Source organism: Ricinus communis, chromosome 7 (genome assembly GCF_019578655.1).
Source record: "Ricinus communis isolate WT05 ecotype wild-type chromosome 7, ASM1957865v1, whole genome shotgun sequence".
NCBI classification, from domain to species: Eukaryota; Viridiplantae; Streptophyta; class Magnoliopsida; order Malpighiales; family Euphorbiaceae; genus Ricinus; species Ricinus communis.
The window spans coordinates 28,534,134-28,553,663 of record NC_063262.1 but is presented as its reverse complement, the minus strand read 5'-3'; the positions used below and the strand labels follow the sequence as shown (position 1 = coordinate 28,553,663).

At 31.7% G+C, this 19,530-nt stretch overlaps 2 protein-coding genes across 5 annotated transcripts; both read left to right on the top strand.

The window, feature by feature from the left end:
• On the top strand, window positions 1-3,918 carry LOC8286773 (squamosa promoter-binding-like protein 16). 4 transcript variants are annotated; one of them, XM_048377461.1, is made up of 4 exons: window positions 1-518; window positions 1,303-1,779; window positions 2,686-2,822; window positions 2,916-3,918. In XM_048377461.1, the coding sequence occupies exons 2-4, from the start codon at window positions 1,367-1,369 to the stop codon at window positions 3,578-3,580; spliced, it is 1,215 nt and encodes a 404-aa protein (XP_048233418.1). In that variant the 5' UTR covers window positions 1-518; window positions 1,303-1,366; the 3' UTR covers window positions 3,581-3,918. The 4 variants fall into 4 exon arrangements, with proteins under 4 accessions (XP_048233418.1, XP_048233417.1, XP_015572162.2 ...); XM_048377460.1 differs by having other exon boundaries at window positions 2-518; window positions 1,294-1,779; XM_015716676.3 differs by having other exon boundaries at window positions 5-518; window positions 1,294-1,779; window positions 2,976-3,918.
• A 7,597-nt stretch (window positions 3,919-11,515) lies between these two features.
• LOC8286774 lies at window positions 11,516-12,192 on the top strand. Its single transcript, XM_002514846.4, has one exon. The coding sequence runs from the start codon at window positions 11,527-11,529 to the stop codon at window positions 11,971-11,973; it is 447 nt and encodes a 148-aa protein (XP_002514892.2). The 5' UTR covers window positions 11,516-11,526; the 3' UTR covers window positions 11,974-12,192.
• The last annotated feature ends 7,338 nt before the right edge of the window (window positions 12,193-19,530 follow it).

Below are 19,530 nucleotides of genomic sequence, written 5' to 3'. Positions count from 1 at the left end.
AAGTTCTAACATTATTTTACACATTTTCCCTTTCCCTTATCACAAGGTCACAAGCCTAAAAAGGGAAGGGAGAGAGACTTGGAAACAGCAACTTCCTTACTCTTCAGAGTCATCTCCTTTCCATTTTCTCTCTCTTTCTCTTACACAAACTTTCCAAAATCCAAAGACTTTGAATACATTATCCACTTTCCTTGTCACTTCCAATAATTCTTCCCACATTAAAAACCCAATCTTTTTTTCTTTCTTGTTTCTCTGTCTTGCTTCAAAGCTTGACACACACAAAGCTGTGCTCTTTCTTGTCAGGGAACTAATGGCTTCTTGTTGTTGATGTTCTTGTCCTTTATCCTCTGCATTTTCTGTCTAGAAAGGCCAATTATTTGCTTGTTTATATAGTTCGACCTATACTTGTTTCTTTTTCCCGCCTCATTTTCAAGATTTTTCTGCAACTTAAAAGCCAGGAAGTTACTTAAAGACTGGATTTTCACCTCTCCTGTGCCTGATTTATTGGGTTCTTTCAGGTACCCATCATTAAATCTTTGCTGTTTTTATTGTTTTAATAGTCATGATTTCTAAATTCTTTTGTGTAAATTTCTGGGCATTTCTTCTTTTAACTCTTCTTGTCTTTGAATGAGAATTATATTTCTGTTTTAATGAGAAAAAGGTATACTAGAAAAGCAATATCAAACAGTAACAGCTAGTGATTCTTGTGGTTCTCCTTGTTACTAGAATAAAGTTGTGTTGGCAACTTTGGCTATGAAAAAAAAGACATATTCTTCAATTAGTAAAGAGTCTTTAACACGGTAATAGAAAATTATTATCTTTGGGACAACTTTAGGTTTTAGATGAAATCATGTTGGCCTATAATCAGCTTGTTTAAAAGTTTAAACCATTCAAACATGGAAATTTTTGTCTATAAATGAACTTGTATTTTTGATGTTGTGAAGCAAAATGATTCGTGGAATTATTTGTTTATGAAAAGAATTATCTTCAAGGCTGCTTGTGGCTGTGATGAGTGCTGACTTGCATGATGTGACAGGTATCAGTATATGATAGCATTAGAATCACACTTTATTGTTAAAGTGCAATGCAATGACAAATATAGCCCTTTTCTCCTGTGTTTAACCTCAAATTGTTTCTTGGAAATTTCTTCTGTAATTGCCTTACCAAGTCAATGAACAAAGTCGATTTGGAATAGATGCTTTATCGTGTAAGAAATTGATATCCAAGAATGTTATTTTGCCTTCTATGATAATTTGTTGTTATTTCTTGAATTTGATAATTATCTGTGTAAAGATTGACTAGGTGGATTCTTTGGAGAAGAATTTGGCAGCAGGAATTGGGGAGAGTTGCAAGACAAGGATGTTCTATGGGCTACAATCTCAAGACACCTTGGAGATTAACTGAATTGGAAAACCAAAAGATTCCTCGCATTGCTCAAACTGCTGTGTCTAATAGTAGCTTCACACTAAATCAAGTTACAGGGTACTGCTCGGTAGACTTGAAACTAGGGAATTCAGGTGATTTGGAAGACAAATTGGTGGAGAAGTTTTCAGGTCCAGGGGACTCTTTAATGGAGTCATCATCATCTGGTTCATCAAAAAGAGTTCGCACCCCTGCCAATGGAACACATATCCCCTCATGCTTGGTTGATGGATGTGCTTCAGACCTTAGCAAATGCAGGGACTATCATCGACGGCATAAAGTATGTGAGCTCCATTCTAAGACTCCTAAGGTTTTTATTAAAGGTCTGGAGCAACGGTTTTGTCAGCAGTGCAGCAGGTAAGAACTAACATGCTTTTGAAGGTAATATTCTTTGTGTTCTAGCTATTCCTCTGCTTTACTGTCACCTTCATAGCCTTTTCTTTGGTTAGAGAGCTTAAATTGAAGTGCAACATTCATTTGTTGTTATTGCAATTTAGTCTTGGCACTGGCAAGTGGCAACATGATTATTTAGGCGTTGCGCATATCTCCTCTTGGGTCATAAACTCTTCCATTAGTTTTGGGGATGTAATCAAACTAATATTAGCTTCTAAATATTGATGCCACTGTTGTAGTTTGTCGGGGGCAGATCCGGAACTATGTTTAACAGATTAACATCCCTCAGAGTAAATATTACATTCACATCTAAATTGTCACAGAATGCAGTGTCAGTGCATGATATGCTTCATTATCATTGACATGAAATATTAGGGAGAAGTCACTAGGGGGCAGCCATGGCTTACAAAGAGGGACATTTCCCGAAATATCTTCAATTTGAATATTGTTCTGTCATGCATGTGATTTGCTCGGATCTTGGGTTTTCAAGGCAAAAACATATATTAAGAATTGTTGTGCTGGCTGGCTGCATGTATTTTCCCCTCCCTCAATTGAGGTAAATATGTGCTTAATGCATTTAAAGGGGCACTTATGCTGTCAATTATAATTGAATGGATGTTGCTTAGTCAAATGGATTAGGAGGAAGAATTGGAGAAGAATCTTATCTTTGAACATTTCATTATCCAGCACATTTTTTGGTGGCTGCCTAATGGAATTCTTCTTGGTTATATTGTTGCAGCACTAGTTTTCCTTGAACCAGACCTGCTTTCTTGCTTTATTTGGGTGATTGAGAAATAATCACTCTGATCTCCATCTGATTGCAAGTTTTCCTTACTAAATTTATTGTGTTCTTCGATGTGCCTGTAATAGGTTCCATTCCTTGGTGGAGTTTGATGAGGGAAAACGAAGCTGCAGAAAACGTCTTGATGGACATAACCGCCGCAGAAGGAAGCCTCAGCCTGATTCAATGCCTGTAAATTCTGCAAGGTTATTTTCCAATCATCAAGGTTCGATTTTCAACTTTAAGTAATTTCTGTTGGGGGTAATCTTCTCTTGTTCCTTGTTTCGTGAAGATTTTTTTTTTTTCCTTTTAACTATAGAACTAGAGGCTAAGAAGATAAGGTTTCAAGCCTTGCTGAAGTGTCTATGCCATATTGCAGGGACAAGATATCTGCAATTTGGAGGTTCCCAAATATTTTCGACTACTGGTGCGAGCTCTGGTTGGGCTGGGGCTGTGAAACCTGAGAATGATCCCATGCTTTATACTAATCAATCCTCTGTTAACTTCAGCAGTGGAAAAAACCTTTTTCCTGGATCGATGTCTCATAGCTATAGAGGTGGAAAGCAGTTCCCATTCTCACATTGTACTAGTTCTACCCTTCCTGGAGAATCTGTTTGTCAAACTATTCTTGATGTTCGTTCCACATTAGGCAGTAGCAGTGGCAATCAGAAAATGTTCTCTGATGGTGTAAACCAAGTCATTGACTCAAATGGTGCTCTCTCTCTTCTGTCATCGCCACAAGCTGAGACTCGGGAGATTGGCTTGAGCCACATGGTGCAGCCTGACCTAAACCCCCCAGCTCAATCCTTGATTCCAAGCTTAAACTTTAGCAATCTTGGAATGGAAGGTGGACCAGTAGAATCTGTTTTGGTCTCTGATGGAAGTCACAACGGCAATCTCCATAGCCAGGATATGTTTCAAACTGGACCTGATGAATCATCTGCCAGTGGTTCTCACCAGAGACTTTCCTTCTCTTGGGAGTAGTAACCTGTACCATTTCTGATTCTTCCTTTTTTATCAGATGCTCTACATTATGTGAAAAATAAAAGGGGTTTATCGACCTAAACTAAAAGATTGTTGTAATATTGTTGCCATGCTACCGAGTCATGCGAACCCCGAAGAATTCTAAGTTGCTATAGTAGATGCGTGCATTTTCTTTTAATCCTTTTTTCCTCTCTTTTTGAACACTAAACAGTGAAATTTTCACTGATGTTAGACATGCATTTTGTCAGGAAAATAATTGCAACATTGTTGCTCCTCGTAAGTGTTAACTGAGTGCTATTAGCTTCTTATAAAACTTATCATGGGATGGATTTTTTTTAGATGGTTCTTGGTGTTATTGTATTTGTAGTTGTGCTTTCTGTGCAAGTTTAGGGCTATGTAAGATTTATATAAAGATGATATACGTATTGGAGTCGAATCATTCTTGCAATTATAAAAGAAAATAAGAAAAACTCTTTGCAAGTGGATAAGGTAATTCATGTATAGTCAAAAGGATCAGGCTGAGTATCTGGAAATACTCCAATGGAATTGTTTAATATCATTGATTTTATATCTACTTCATTTTCTGGTGTGGATGGGTACATTCTAATTGTTAAGATGCTTGTGCTTGCACCACCATATCTGATCAAAATATTCTTATTGATATATACAATTCCATTGGTAATGGCCTAAACCTGCACATTCAGTGTATCGTAGGTGGTTTGCCCTAAACTCTTGATTATATGGACATTGCAATGGAAAAGCGGATTCAGATTCCTTATGTAAGTTGTTCTTTGCCTGGCATGGCATATCAATAATTTGAGCCATCTCCATCCTCTCAAGGTTTCTGTTCTGGGTCAAAAGTTTCCAACACCCTTTAACGAGTTACCAAGAAACTGAAGGAGCAATAATTCCATTTTCTTGACCACCAGTCAAAACGCATGGGTCCCTTTCTCATGATACAACCCCAATCTTACAATTGATAGGAGCCATGAGTTTTACAGTACAGCAAGAGAGTTGTCATGTTCTCCAGCTTTCACCATCAGTGGGCCAAGAATCCTTCTTGAACTGTACTTTATATTTGCAGCATGAAGACATAGCAAATATCTTTTTCTTTAATTCCTCCACATGCATTTGCAGTTCTCTGTTTCTGGCCACAACAGGTATCCAGCTGTCTTTAACTGATAATATCTCGTTAACTCTTAACCGGTCTTCTAATGTTTTACTAAGTGCAAAAAACGGAAATATTAATTATATATTTATACTCCTTAACTTATATGGATTAATCAGTTAATTTTAATTTAACTAAATAGATACATGAATTTTATTTATTTTTTAATATTTAACTACTTTTAGTTTTCAATTTAATTCAACATGCATTTGAATTTTATTTTTAATAATATTTAAATAATTTTGTGTAATGCATGCAAAACTATTGAATGAAAATATACTAAAAAGTATAAAAATATTATAAAAAAATTTAAATATGTGTTAAATTAAATCAAAAATTAGAATATCAAACTGACTAAATAACTAAAAATTATAAACATAACCGTACATTTGGCCAAAAGAAATTTTTAAAATCCATAATATGCAATTATATAACAGGCTTCACATTGAGAAGTATCTAATTATTATAAATGGAAATATTATGTAAATCATCCAAAGGTCAAAATATGAGGAAAGACATAGATTATTAAATAATGTAGAGATAAATTTCTAAATACTAAAAATAAAGAGGTAAAAATATAAACATAAAATTTGTATGTAAATATATATTTATAAATTTATATTTAGTTGGTTTTGCTGAAATCTGATGTTACATATAACATGAGGATTAAGCCACTAGTGAAACTGAAGACCATTAATTCAAGTAGATAGAGAGATTAGAACTCTGAATCTTCCCAAAAAGTATGGAGAGTTACCAATTGCAGTTCAGAGGGCATTAGCATAAGCAGATGCATTGTTTCATTTCTGCACCAATTTGCATGGCCTCACCTTCTATTCTTTACGTAGTAATGGCTCTGACGGTGTAACTAAACTGAAAAAGGTCATAAATTCTCTGCAGCAATGAGATTGCTGCTTAAATTTGCCATATCCAGTTTTCCTCGCAAGTTCCAGTCTGGAGAAGAAGAGAAAGCTAGCAGATTGCTGGTAATAATGTCTGCCAATTTCAAGAACTAAAAATTTAACACCTAAAAGCATTTAACAAGCTTGGCAGAACAAGATAGATGTTGAACTTACAAATACGTAGAGATATGACAAATTTCTTGGGAATTTCAACTATAAATTATCTTAGCCATCAATTGAAAATCATGGTTTACTCACTGTAAACATATGAATTCAGAGTTAGTCGGATTCTAGGTGTATCTCTTGACTACTTAAATAAATGTCTGTACCTTCAGTTACGCTTTGCACCATAATAGCTTAAACTTAATTCTTTGGCTTTTCTTTTGGAAAAGATTTACATTAATATCTTGTGATTTAGGATTTGACAATTGAGTTATGGTTTATATTATAACAATTAAGCATTCTGAGATTTTGTTCTTCTAACTCATATAGTAAATTCTTAATATTTCATTAAGTTGAATTTTAATACGTCGGGGTTGTATTTTCATCATCTTTTAAAATGTGTTGTCAAAATTATGAGATCGTCGCATTAGTAACTTTTAGCCAACTACGAGCATATATAAAATAAATAGTTATACTATAATCATCATCGAGTTATGAAATTCTTTTGATACTAATTTTGCAATTTTTTGTAATTAGAATTGTTGAGAAGAAGATAAATATTAGATCATAAGTATTGAATTGTCACCAAATAGAATCTGAAAGCACCAAATTGATATAAGCTAATTTACAAACCTTAAAGCATTAAATTCCTAAATCACGAAGTACTAATTTATGCGAACATTTTCCTTGTCTTTTTCATGAACAAATTAAACAAGATATAAGAAACTTGACATTTCTTTCCAAGAAAAGATTGGGAGTTTTCATTTCAGTCATCCAGATAACAAGAATTTCTTTGGTATCTGATGTTGAAAGTAGTGGAGTCCATGTACATGAACACAGTACACCACCTTAGGGAGCGCATATTACATTCTGTGCGAGCCTGATGTTTGATTTCTTCCAAAGAATCAATTCTTTGTTCAAGAACATGGGCATCAGTACTTAGTAGGATATGAGCCCCTAGGCCAATAGGGGGCAAAAGGTGCCTGTAATAATCAAAATGACAACAAAAAGTTTATTTCTATTTTTCTTATTGTGATGAAATCAATGAGAGTTATATGTATACGATGTTGTTCGTAGATCACATTAACTATGTGTACATTTTTTAACTTGTACTTAATTAATCCAACTTAATTTGGTGAACTTGTACTTACTCAAAATTGTTAAATTGATGGAGGTTAATGTTATATTGGCAATAGTTTATATGGTCATGACTATGCATAATTGCTATTTGATGGGTGCTAAAATCATGCAATACGTGCTCTTGCTGTAATTATATTAGTATCAAGAGTTCTTAAAAATAATTAATCCCCTTACTTTCATATATATCAAAAAATCTTCAAATCTCATTTGCATGTTCTTAGATTTATCTTTATCTAATTTTTTCAATATGTACATAGTAACAAAAAGTCAGTATTTGGGTGTTTTTAGATTTATAATTATATAACTTTTTCAGTACGAACGCAATAAATGGTCAGTAAAGCCGATCAAAATGCGTATTAACTAGTTACGTACTAAATAAGAAAGGATGGCTTATGTTCTCAAAATCATTATTCAAAAGTCTCGGATATTTTATTTTTTTCTCTTGGAATACAAGGGCGGGGAGCCGCCCAAAGAGACTAAAAAAAATAAAGAACAAACGAGAAACTTGTAGGACGGATCGAGTGCTAGACTCGTATAACTCTAGGTCAAGAAAGAAACGCCCTACTTATCACCATTAATAAACTGTACCAGATCATGAGTAAAAGGGATGACTTTGAGACTGCTCCAAGTACGAGCCCGTAATGTTCCTTTTGATGCTACAATCCCTGAACAAACAAATGCAGTTGAAAATTATACTTCTCTACTATTCTTGTAAAACCCACTAGGACGATATATGTTTATTTACTAGGACAGATATGGTAACTCAATATGCCTTGTATTTTTAATGATATATGTCGTAAAATGTCAGTTATTTTGTCAGCTTATGATTTTCTAATGCATTCTTTTTAGAACAAATGATTCCTTAAGAGCGGGAGATGGTTTTTAGTTTTATAAGGGACAACATATATATAATATGCAATTTTGTTTGCGTAAGCGGGTGCTTGGTTACAATGAATTATGCAGCTCTATATTGTAGACCTATGCGACATTGTCCTGAAAATTGCCATGGATGAGAAGCTTCATGCACTTGAGAAAATATCATTTTTGAATTAATTGGTTTCTCTTCCTCGTAACATATATCTCTCCTTTTGGGAGCAAATGGGTCTATTCCATAAAGGTTAAAGCTAATGGTTTGATAAGTAAAGAGCCTAATTTGCAGCTCTAAGGCTCAATCATGTAAAAACATTTGTTAAGATGACCACTATCCGTATCTTGTAGAAAATGATTTCTCTGCCAAATGGATGTCAAAAATGAATTCCTTCATAGAGGTTTATAAAGAGGTAATCTACAGGAATCCTACTCGGTTATTTATTGTAGCATCTAATTTGGTATGCGCATTACGAAAATCTTTCTACGAATTAATACAAGCTCAGCACGTTGGATTTTCTCCGAGTCAGTTGATTATTGCATGTTTTTGCAAGAAAATCCCCTGTGGTATTACTATTTGGCTTTTGGATATGGATGCCATATGATTACTATAGAGGATGATGAAGAGGGGATTTGTCACTTTTTTTGCAAGCTTAAGAAATTTAACCCTGTCAATGCAAATACACTAAAAATCTTATCATTCTTTGATAATCTTTATCATGGTGAGGTAGTTCATACTCCTAGCGAGCTTTAATACTGAACATTGAAAAGTAGATGGTCATTCGAGCATCAATACTGAACATGGATTGACAAGGGGTTTACTTTTCTGTTTCAGCTCTATTTTAGTTTGAGAGGATTTGTCGATTTTGATTGGAAATTGATGTGTTGATTCTCGTTGTTCTCTTGCAAGGGGGTGCGTGTTCTTGAGAGATTCTATTCATCTCTTGAAATATAAGAAGCAAGATTGTATTCTAAGTTATTTAAAAGGTAGAATATAGATTCATATTCGCTCTATTGGACCATTTTGTTGGAAATAAGAAAGAAATAAACACAATCCAAGAAAAAAATTCCTAAAGAAAGAGACACAATCTATATCAAAGCATACATAATATCAATCTCTTTCTTATTATAAATAGTTCCTCCGCTTTATAAAATTATTAAAATATATATTATTTATCATAGTATCTATACAATATTTTACTTTCAAACACTTAATTTTTTAAAACATAATCTTTTATATACTTAAATTTTTAATATTTTTCGCATACTTTATAACTAATATTTAGTCTTTAAATAACAATTATAAACATTTAATAATTTAAATTTACTGTCTTCAACAGGCTATTTGTTATAAACCTAAATGGCTTTGTTGGAAAGAACTGGTGTCTTGATTGCTTCATTGACTCCTCTGCATGCAGACAACACAAGTCCCATTTGTATTGCATCCACTGTCATGAATTAATTCCAGTTTGATGGCATTTTTCATGATGACTTTACTTCTAATAACTTACATTATATTTCTAAAAATAAATGCACATTTCGACTCAAATTCGATTTCCTTTCTTTTAATTTACAACTAAAAAGAAATGAAATAAAAACAAAATACTCATGCAAAGGTAAATAGCTTTGTGGACATTAAAATTATGACATGTATTTTTAATTGGTATCAATAATTTAATTTGTTTTAATATTAAAATTTGATTTTCATTACAAGTGATGGTACCTACTAAAAATTTGTTCAATTTTTTTATGACTTGGAGAGTGGAACTCAGCATTTTACTCATTGTTCATGTTACACTTAGACTCATTAGTATCAAATTTTTTCCACTTATATCTAAATAGTATCAATTTTTTAATTTGTTTCCTTTTAGTACCACATTCTTTATTTATATTTCAATTAATAGTATCTATTAGGACTCTAGAATTTTTTATTAATATTTTAATTAATATCATGTTTAGATAAACTTTCAGCGGCTACGTCAGTAAAAATTACTAAAATTCTAATGGATATTAATGTCACCAAAAGTATAAGATAATAACAATATAATTCGTTCAAGAGTTTAAAGAATAATGTTGGAGAGTTATATTAATATTAGTCTTTCAAGAGTAGCGCTTTGTGAGTGTATGGAATGATGGTTCACCTATTGAGTATGTTAGAGGTCTAGACAGACTGTTAAGTATTGGCGAGTTCTTAACTTGCAATGGAATTCACCTTTAAACGAGTTTTCATCAGCTACCATAGATTGAAATAAAAAATAATAGATGTGATACTAAAAAGAAATAAATTAAAAAATTGATATCACTTAGATAAAAGTAGTAAAGTCTTGGTACCAATAATGCAATTTATTAAAAACTAAGAGATAATGTTTTCAATGAGTAGAATGCTTATGTGGAACTCCGCCCCCATGTTATAAAAAATTGGACAAATTTCACTAAATATTCTTATCTGTAATAAAAATTAAAATTTCAGTATTATAAAAATATTTTTAAATATTGATATCAATCGAAAACATTGTCAAAGTTTTGGTATGAATGACCCCAATTGTAGAATTTACTCATCTTCAGTGTTCTTTATCTTTTCCGTATTCCATTCATTTTTTATTGGAAAGAAATGGAAACAAAATTTGTTCAAATATCGTTATCGGCAGGCCAATCTGATTATAGAAAAGCAGATTCGCTGGCATCACGCGGACATTGGTAATAAAACTCATATTAAAGATGCTACACAATAATTAGAAGAAAATAGCCTTAGAAAACACAGAATGAACATATAAATTTGTCTACTATCATTGCCAAGTTTTAAGTTTAGTTATCTCTTCTTTGTAAATTCACTATTCTATCCACTCCTAAGATAGGAGATAAATCACTTTACTTATCCAGTAATTTTAGACAACAGTTACATGATGTTGATGATATAAAAGTATCAGTCTAATTGGAATGTCATGATACACCGTTTGATTTATGCTTCTAAACATGTTGTTTTTTAAAAATACATATTTGAAATTATTAAATATGAACACACAATAACATATTTAAATCTAGATTAATCAATTAGCTTCATAATTTGAAGTGTGGAAACGTGTTCTTTACTGGTGAAGGGTTGCATCTGACAGATTCTTATCCATCACTCTCAGAAGTACAATACATCTAAAGTTTCAGAAACACCTATGACTTAAAAATTGATAAATAATGAACTTATACTCGCACATAATAATAGGAATGTATGTGGCCTGTTGCTTTATCTTATTTTACAAAACATAGTAGACAAGGGTTCATTTTTTCTTTAGCTAACAGGAACTTTCAAAGATTGAGAAAAGAAAAAGAGGACCCTATATCCAAGGTGGTGGTGGTGTTGCTATGAAGGTATCAGAACCTCAAGTTCTCCATAATCCACATCTAACCAAAAACAGATTAAAAAACTTATCAAGCCAATAGAGAATATATGCATACCACACAACACAACCTGGGCAAGGATTGAAATTAAAGGTCAGTGGGCCAACCAAACTAGATGTTTCATGTCATCTCTATCTTAAAATTAAAACAACTTTCGCACAGCTCATACAGAAAAATCCCTTTGCATGAAGAATTCCTTTAGTTATTAGTCACTCATTGTCCAATCAAAAGGCACCGCGTGGTTCACATAATTAAGAGGGCCAAATTTGATTTTCTTTTCTTTTTCTTTTATAAGTGCAGACCGACCTCTATATATAATGCCTCTTTGTAATGAATATTGGCACTTGAAAATGGAGATAAACCATAAGGGAAGAGGGTTCATGAGAAGTAAGCTAGCGAAAGCCAAATCTTTCTTTAGAGTCAATCATTCCAAGCCTAATACCATGCAAGTGCAATGTATCAGCAATACAAAGGTTAGCCCCAGTCCTTATACTTATAGCCCAAATGGTTCAAATAATTCTTCATCAATCCAAAAGATCATGTCCAGTGCTCAACCCTGTCCTCTGCCAGTTCAACATAGCAGCAGGGTTACTCCTACTTGTTCTATGGATTTTCCCACTGGCCAGTCGATCCAAAAGGTGTCCGCTTCTTGTCAGCTTGGAAGTTATGGTGGTGACGAAAATGTAGATATAAAAGCTGCAAGCTACATTTCATATGTACGTGAACGTTTCAAGCTAGAGAAACTTGATTCAGAAGCATGGTAACAAAAAAAAAAAAAAAAAAAGAAAAGAAAAGAAAAGAAAGAAACAGAATTTGGGTTTTCTCATATTATCTTATCTATTAGAATTAAATATTAATGTAGTGGGAATTTCTCTAGTTGTCAGCAATATTAAAGTCGGAATTAATAATCAGCTAGGGTATATTATATATGCATGTGATATGTACTATTATCAATATATGTCAGTTTTCAAGTTACACTTCTACACCTTTCTTATCATTTCATGTATGTGGAATTTTTGAATTAGCAATATGTTAAGAAATAAATTAACAAAGAATTAAAACAAGAGATTAATATCAAATAGGTGCCAAGTGCTTTAAGACACTCGTGTGCCTTTTCCTATTTCTATACAAAAGAAAAAAGAAATAATGCAACTTTATATGGTGACTATAAGAAAAAGATTTTGATTGTGAATTCATGGTTAATTAGCACTAATTACAGTAGGGCTTTGTTAAATTCTGTGGAGCATCCAGTGATGTTACAATTCATTGCCTACCTTCCAAAGCAAAGGCAGAATGAACCAATAAAGAATACTGTTAGAAAGAATAACATTATCCTCAGAATTAAAGCCTAAGCTCCAAGAATATTATAATTAAGGTATAATGACACTAAGTAGGGTCTTATAAGGACAAATTCTTATATTCACATATAAAAAGCTAATTATTTATTTTGTGAAGCCAATGATATGAAAAGGTGTAGATTTATAAGATCAACAACAATAGAGATATTTTTAGATAAATTTAATTTGTTATGCTATTTGTAAATTAAATCAATTATATAATAACGTATGATTTTATTATTAAATTACGAACAAGTATCTCATAAAGTATGTGATTGAGAAACTTCATCAAGAAGTGGGTTTGGTAAAGTGATGCAGTTTTCTTTAAGGGAAATGAAATTTAGTTCACTTATTGAGTTATGACAGTGAAAGGGCACTGTTACTTCATAGGATGTAGGGTTGGCTTGACAGCAATGATTCAAATTTTAGGCCAAATCTTGGCTGGTTTGATATTTGAGATCATGGAGCACTCTTTATGAGCTGTATGCGACTTATGTGAGATCATATTAAAAGTGGATGTTCATTAAATTACTTTTAGAAAAAAATAATGCAATCTTTCTCTAATAATAAACTGGTTATATTCAGTATTAATCTTTTCCAGCAACACTTATAATCTTAATTAAATGCTAAAATTTAGTGTTTTAGTACCTGTTTCCTGATGGATGCATATACATATATATATGATAACAAATATATATACTGTTTACATATATATATCACTCAAAACTTCACCAAATAATTTATATTTATTAATTATTAACAATCAATTATGTTCTATTAATTGCGAAGCCGAACTAAACCAAATAGGAGTTCAATTAATTTATTATGTCAAACTTGTAAACGCACATCATTCCCTATTTTAATTTCAAAAAGAAAAATAGTTACAAACATGATAATAGGAATCGCATATTAAGGAGTTAGTACGTAATATGGACATGCATAATTATTAATTGGTAAAAACACACTAAATAATTTGTATGACCCGGTCTTACAATTCAGTTCAGAATTGCACAATCGTTCATGTCACGTAATGTGATATGAAAATGAACCCATTTGCTTTCGGCTCATGAGGCCCACAATTCTAAAACAAATTAGACCCATAAATTAATTGGCTGTCTGTCGCCATATGCAAATACCCACTAAATCATATACAGGCTATTAAGTTTTCTTCAGCTTCTATGGATAAAATCCGAATACCAGGAAGAAAAATAAAAAAATAATAAAAATATGTCTATATTTTTTTATTTTTAATGTGTAAAAATATTTAAAATATAATTTTTATTTTTTTCTAAATACAGCTTTGTTTTTTGTAAAATTACAAAAAAAAATAAAAAACAAATATTTGGGAGGCTCTTTACTTCAACTAGTCCCCGTGTTCCTCGAATGGATTTCTTAGTTGTTGAGAGGGTTGCCCGGATGCCCAAGTTATTATATATATCATGAGCGATACGGAAATGGAACGAGTAATACCGTATATTTAAAAAATTGAAAAAACTCATATTCTTAAAAAGATTTAGAAAGTAAAAGTAATATTTTTTCTATTTTAAAATATTTGTGAAAAGTTACCAAAAAAATTTCAAGCCACAAGTTTCATTTGTCATCTTCCTTAAATATTATGCGTAAATTGGTTTATTTATGCATTCAATGATTTCACAAATGAATCGTATGGAAGGTGATTGTGACAAGCATATACTGAACTGTGAAAACACACATGAGTTGCATGTGATTGGCTTAGACGTATCTATAATTTTCCTTCCTCAGCTCTATTTGTGCACCCATAAAATGGATCACCAAATAGGATCGACATTGACTTTTGCCCTAAATATTATATATCATAGTGATGATCCAAATTATTATAAACAGGTTTTGCCCAAAAAATGTATGTTATTATAAACAGGTTATAATTTAATAAAAATTAAGTTACAGAATTTTTTTTTATTTAATTATCTTTATTGCAAGTAGCACAGAGGTAAAGTAAGTACTATTTTAATATAATTAATTGATACAGTGTATTAAAGCCAAGGTATAAATTTAGAGAAAAGATGTGCATTGATATAAAAAAAACGAGTACCTCTATGTAAATATAGTGTTTTGAAAAGTGTAATATTATAATTGATCAGATTTGTGGACGTCATTATAAAGAAACACTTATGATACTCGAGTTCATGCCTTATCGAACATGTAATTTCATTTTAAAACTAATTTATTTTGCAGCAGCAAACGCTCACCACAATATGGGTTTCAACGAAGCCAATTTAATCATTAGTAAAGCTGAAATCAATGAAAATGCTACTATGAAAAAATTAAAACCTGAGGGTCGAGGGCGGAATTATTTTCTACATTTGTAAGACCACCTTTGAATTAGTAATTTAACTTTTTAATTCTAATGAGAACCAAAAGGTTATATTTTAAGAAAAAAAGAAAAGAAAAATAGGTGATTTTCATGAATGAAATAATTATATTCTAATTTTAAAGTATTTATTAGCAAACTAAAGAAATGTGACAACCTATTACCATATATATATATATATATATATATATATGAAATTTAAATTTTATTTTTTACTAAAAAGTTTCAATTTAAGAATGAAAATTACGTACATAATAGGTGGTATCAATGTGAACACGAGAGACGATTCTAGTTGTAAAATTTTATGATAGGATGAGTGGCGACGAAATGAAAGAAACTCGGCAGCTTAGGTCACATGTGCGATACAGACAGGTCAAATAACATTCCTTAATGTTTACTAAGTAATGTCTTAAGGGCATAGAATAAAAATGGTTTAAATCACAAAATAATAGCCCAAAATTGTCCGAGGTAGCGCCAGGGTTGAAGTACTTAAACGATGATAATTAATCTGCCAATTGTATACCTCTGCTGCTTGAGTTGGCAATGAACTACTTGTGCAACCACTGTTGTAAATAGAAAATGTACCTCTTTCCTTACTTGTTTTGGCTTCTCTCTATTTCCAAATCATGCTAATAAAGTGCAGACAAGTTCTTTTGATATCTTTATTTAACTTGTGCCTTTGGTAATTGACAAACCAATACTAGTGGACCCTTTTAAGAAATTACAATGATCAAAAGGTAGATATATATTTAAAATTAAAAATATAAGTATATTTTTTTTTTATTTTTTTTAAAATACTGTATAAGAGTCCCGGTCCATAAGTGCAGCCAAGCAGGACCTCACAGTGTTATACTAAAATACTTTTTTTTTTTTTTTTTTACTAAAAGGAATAAAAAGGTATACTGATTTATTATGGAAAAGATACATACTTAAAATTTAAAAATAAAACTTATTATTCATGATTAAATTCTGATATAATAGGTATAAATTCCTTAAGAACGAAGTCAAATTAAAAGTCAATCAATCTCAATATTTTAATGGGAGTTTGATGGTTAGAATCAAATGATTCATAGGATAATTGCATATTTAGGATTAGAATGAGGGGAGGCATGTGGGGATTAAATCTTAAAAAATGTGATTGTTACAATAATGGAGTTGTGGCAATCCAAGAATATATGCATGTCGCTATTACTGCTTTTTCCCATGTGCCAGTGGTTGGAGAAAAAAGAAAATCTCTAAATATTTTTGTTGGTAAATAGTAAAGGAAAATGAAAAATTTTGTATCACTCTTCACTATGAATTAAAAGCCCTTTAATTCCCCATGAATTAAAACTGAATAATGACACGCATAATCATCATTATGACTCAAATTAATTAATTTTACATTTTTAATTGTGATTTTTGGGAAATAATGCGCTAATAAGACAGGAAAAAATAAAAAGAAAAGAAAATATTAGAAAGTAACAATAAGACAAGTAGGCACGGAAAACTGTCCAAGAATTTGTTTGAAGGGATAAGAGTTGGGGTACTTAGAGAGCCCCACTGGACGTGACTTCCGTAAAGAGGAGTATCCAACATTGGTATAAGGTCCACGTGTCATTATGGTTGACGTTGATAGTGTCGGCCTTAAAATGGAAAATTAAATCTGACATTTCTAAAGCACTTTATGAACCCCACCACTGCATTCAACTCCTAGCCATTGGATTTTCCCATTACTGCCCTTTGATTGATCGTGGTCCCCCACCCCAGTGGCCCCACCGAATTGATTTCCTAAACCTATTTCTTAAATTTTAATTTTAATTTTAATTTTTTTTAGTCTATCTTGTAATTACATTTGATTATTGAAGTTCAAACTTCAGCACAAAGTCATGACTGACTTCAGTTTCCTAATCTTCTAATTTCAGGACAAGTTACATGGTTTCTAATTTGGGTATTTACCGATCACCCATTTCTGTTGTTTTGATCAACAAGTTGTGGGATTTAAAAATATTCAATAATTTATCTTTTTTTTGAGTGAATTTATTTAAAAATAATATATTTATTTATATAAATAAAAAAAAACGAATCACTTATTATTATTAGTGATATGACTAAATTTCAATAAAATTTAAACCTGCATGAATTATTAATTAAAAACCTGAATATATTTATATGGCCTAAAAGTCAGTTCCAAGTATTTTTAATATTTTTTGTTTTAAAAATATTAATAACTTATTTAGACTTTTATACACATATCAAATTTACAGAAATTTCTCAATATAAACGTTCTAATTATTTAATATTTAAATGTAAAATATCTCAAAATCTATATTATTGATTTATTTTATGGAATATGTATATACGAATAATTTATTATACTAGAGTTGATCAACTTGATAATATTGTTTTTTTTTTTCCTTGTTCTTTTGCAACTTAATTAGCTAAGTAGAGAATGGCAGTTAAGTGTGGAGCACCTTGCAAAGGAAAGCAATGAAGATCAAAGAAAAGAAAGAAAAACAGCTAAGTCATAACTGCTTTTCCATGGCTGACCATCCAAACCAAATTTAACCATGTCTATGAAGAAGGGTAAAGAAAAAAAGGGTACATGTCCAAATTGTACACTTTTGCTGTTTGGCCTTATAAGTTTGGCTGATATTTTAGCTCAAGATCTTCACAAATGGAATGAATCAAGAATGTGTCTGTGTGTTATAATCATCTAAAATAGATTTGGAATTGTGTCGGTGGCTAAAAATAAAAAGCCTTTTTAGCTGCCCTATCTACCACATGACAAATGACAGTTTCTTTGTTTTGCAAAACTTGAATTTTCCTATTCCTGTGTAACATTATTGACTTTTTGCATCTTTTGATTCCTCTGTTTTCATCGAATCGGAAATTACCATGAACTTTCATTCTTCTATTTTAATGGTAAACCGTTTTAATTACAGATTGAATTTAACTGAACATCTCTAAAATTATTATTTTTAATAAAAAGACAATTGATTTGATTGTGTATTTTTACTTCGGTAATTAAAGGATTAATAACTAGGGCCGGTTTGATATCAATTTTCATTGTTGAACAGAAGTTGGTTTAAAGGAAGTGGGTTCGTTCAAGTAAACATCAAGCTTGTGGCTAAATTGGAATATTTATGTTCCCATCCTATTGCTGTAATTTTGTATTTACTGGAGAGCAGATCCTTAAGAAATAAAAATTGACTAAAGGAATATGTTTAGTGGCCCACTCAAATGTTGATGATTGAGAAAGTGGAAATAATGAGGGCATATAAAGTTGGAAGGTAGTCACAATCAAATAGAGGAAGTGATCTCTGTAGCTTCACTCAATTGCTGCTGTACTCTTCTTTATGACTAGTTTTCAGGTTCAGATTATCTTCCCCAGCTTTTTGACACTTCTCCATTCTAATCTAATGGCTGAGTGATTGCCCTTGGAAACCCTAAACCTCCAGAATTAATTAGCATATCAATTCACTCCACTTAACTTCCGATCAACTTAACCATGAAGATGCGGTCCAAGTTATAGTTAGATTTGTTCTATAATCTAACTAATATAGTGTTTGTCGATGTTAAAATACCTTTAGAAATTTTTAATGCAACTGTATATTTAAAATTTAAATTCAAAATTTTAGTTAAATTAAGAGAGGTTCTTATCATTTAATTTATATGCTCTTGCACACTTTAATTATTTTTTTAATATTATACTGGGCTAACAAATTGCTTGAATCCAGCTTTAGTAAGTTAATTAAACTCAAATAGTTTGCAAGTTTTCTCCGCCCAAAATACTAAATGCCCTTGTGAAATTCTTTAGGGTTAAATAGCTTCCTGGGTCACACATTCTTTATATGCATGAAAATAGTCCTGTTCCTCTCTGTTACACAAATACAAACATGTGGGTAGAGAAAGCAACTGGGTGATGTGATGTAGTAGTAGATACCCAAATCTCCGAAATATGTAGTCTTGTTTATTTTATAAAACATATACATAGAAGCACTATTCCCATTTACTTATACAAAAAGATGCAAGTTTTTCTTTTCCTTGGTGTAATGAAGCACAGTCGTGAAGTTTATTTACTCTGTTTTTCACTTGATATGCATAGTGAGTGGGTGATAGGATAGGATAGGCCAATACATATATGTATACCAATACCACCAACCCAAGTACACTAGTGTGCATAGGTGGACCACATTACAGTGCTTGAAACTTAGCTTTCTTAGTGAGCCCATGTGGGCTTTGATTTTGTCCTACTGCAATTGATGTGCTACTGCTATCGTTGGTCCCTCCCCCCCTCCCTCCCTTCCTACAAATATTTGCTGCATCTTTGATTAATTTTCATATATCAGTTTCTTTTTTTCTATTTTCTTTTTCTCTTCTAATTATATTGTGGAATTCAACTTAAGCTTACTAGTTAGGACCAACAATTACATATGTATATAGGATAGGTATTGTACGTTATTTTTCATTCATATAAAAGGTGTCATGCTACTACATCATATGTAGACATAATAATCTCACTCTTAAATTGGATTTCAATATATAAAATAAATATATTTATGAGCTTGGAATACTCGTTTAATTCCGTTTAAACATTTCAAACTTTGAGTGTATATCGTTTTTCATTTAGATTTGCTCAAGTCTGAGCTGTA

What these genes read in the sequence shown, in the direction of transcription:
- LOC8286773 (XM_048377461.1), top strand. Translation starts at nt 1,367, where the DNA reads ATGGGCTACAATCTCAAGACACCTTGGAGATTAACTGAATTGGAAAAC. An exon ending in TTTTGTCAGCAGTGCAGCAG is followed by an intron (nt 1,780 to 2,685) that starts GTAAGAACTAAC and finishes TGCCTGTAATAG; the next exon opens with GTTCCATTCCTTGGTGGAGT. An exon ending in GTTATTTTCCAATCATCAAG is followed by an intron (nt 2,823 to 2,915) that starts GTTCGATTTTCA and finishes TTTTAACTATAG; the next exon opens with AACTAGAGGCTAAGAAGATA.
- LOC8286774 (XM_002514846.4), top strand. Translation starts at nt 11,527, where the DNA reads ATGCCTCTTTGTAATGAATATTGGCACTTGAAAATGGAGATAAACCAT.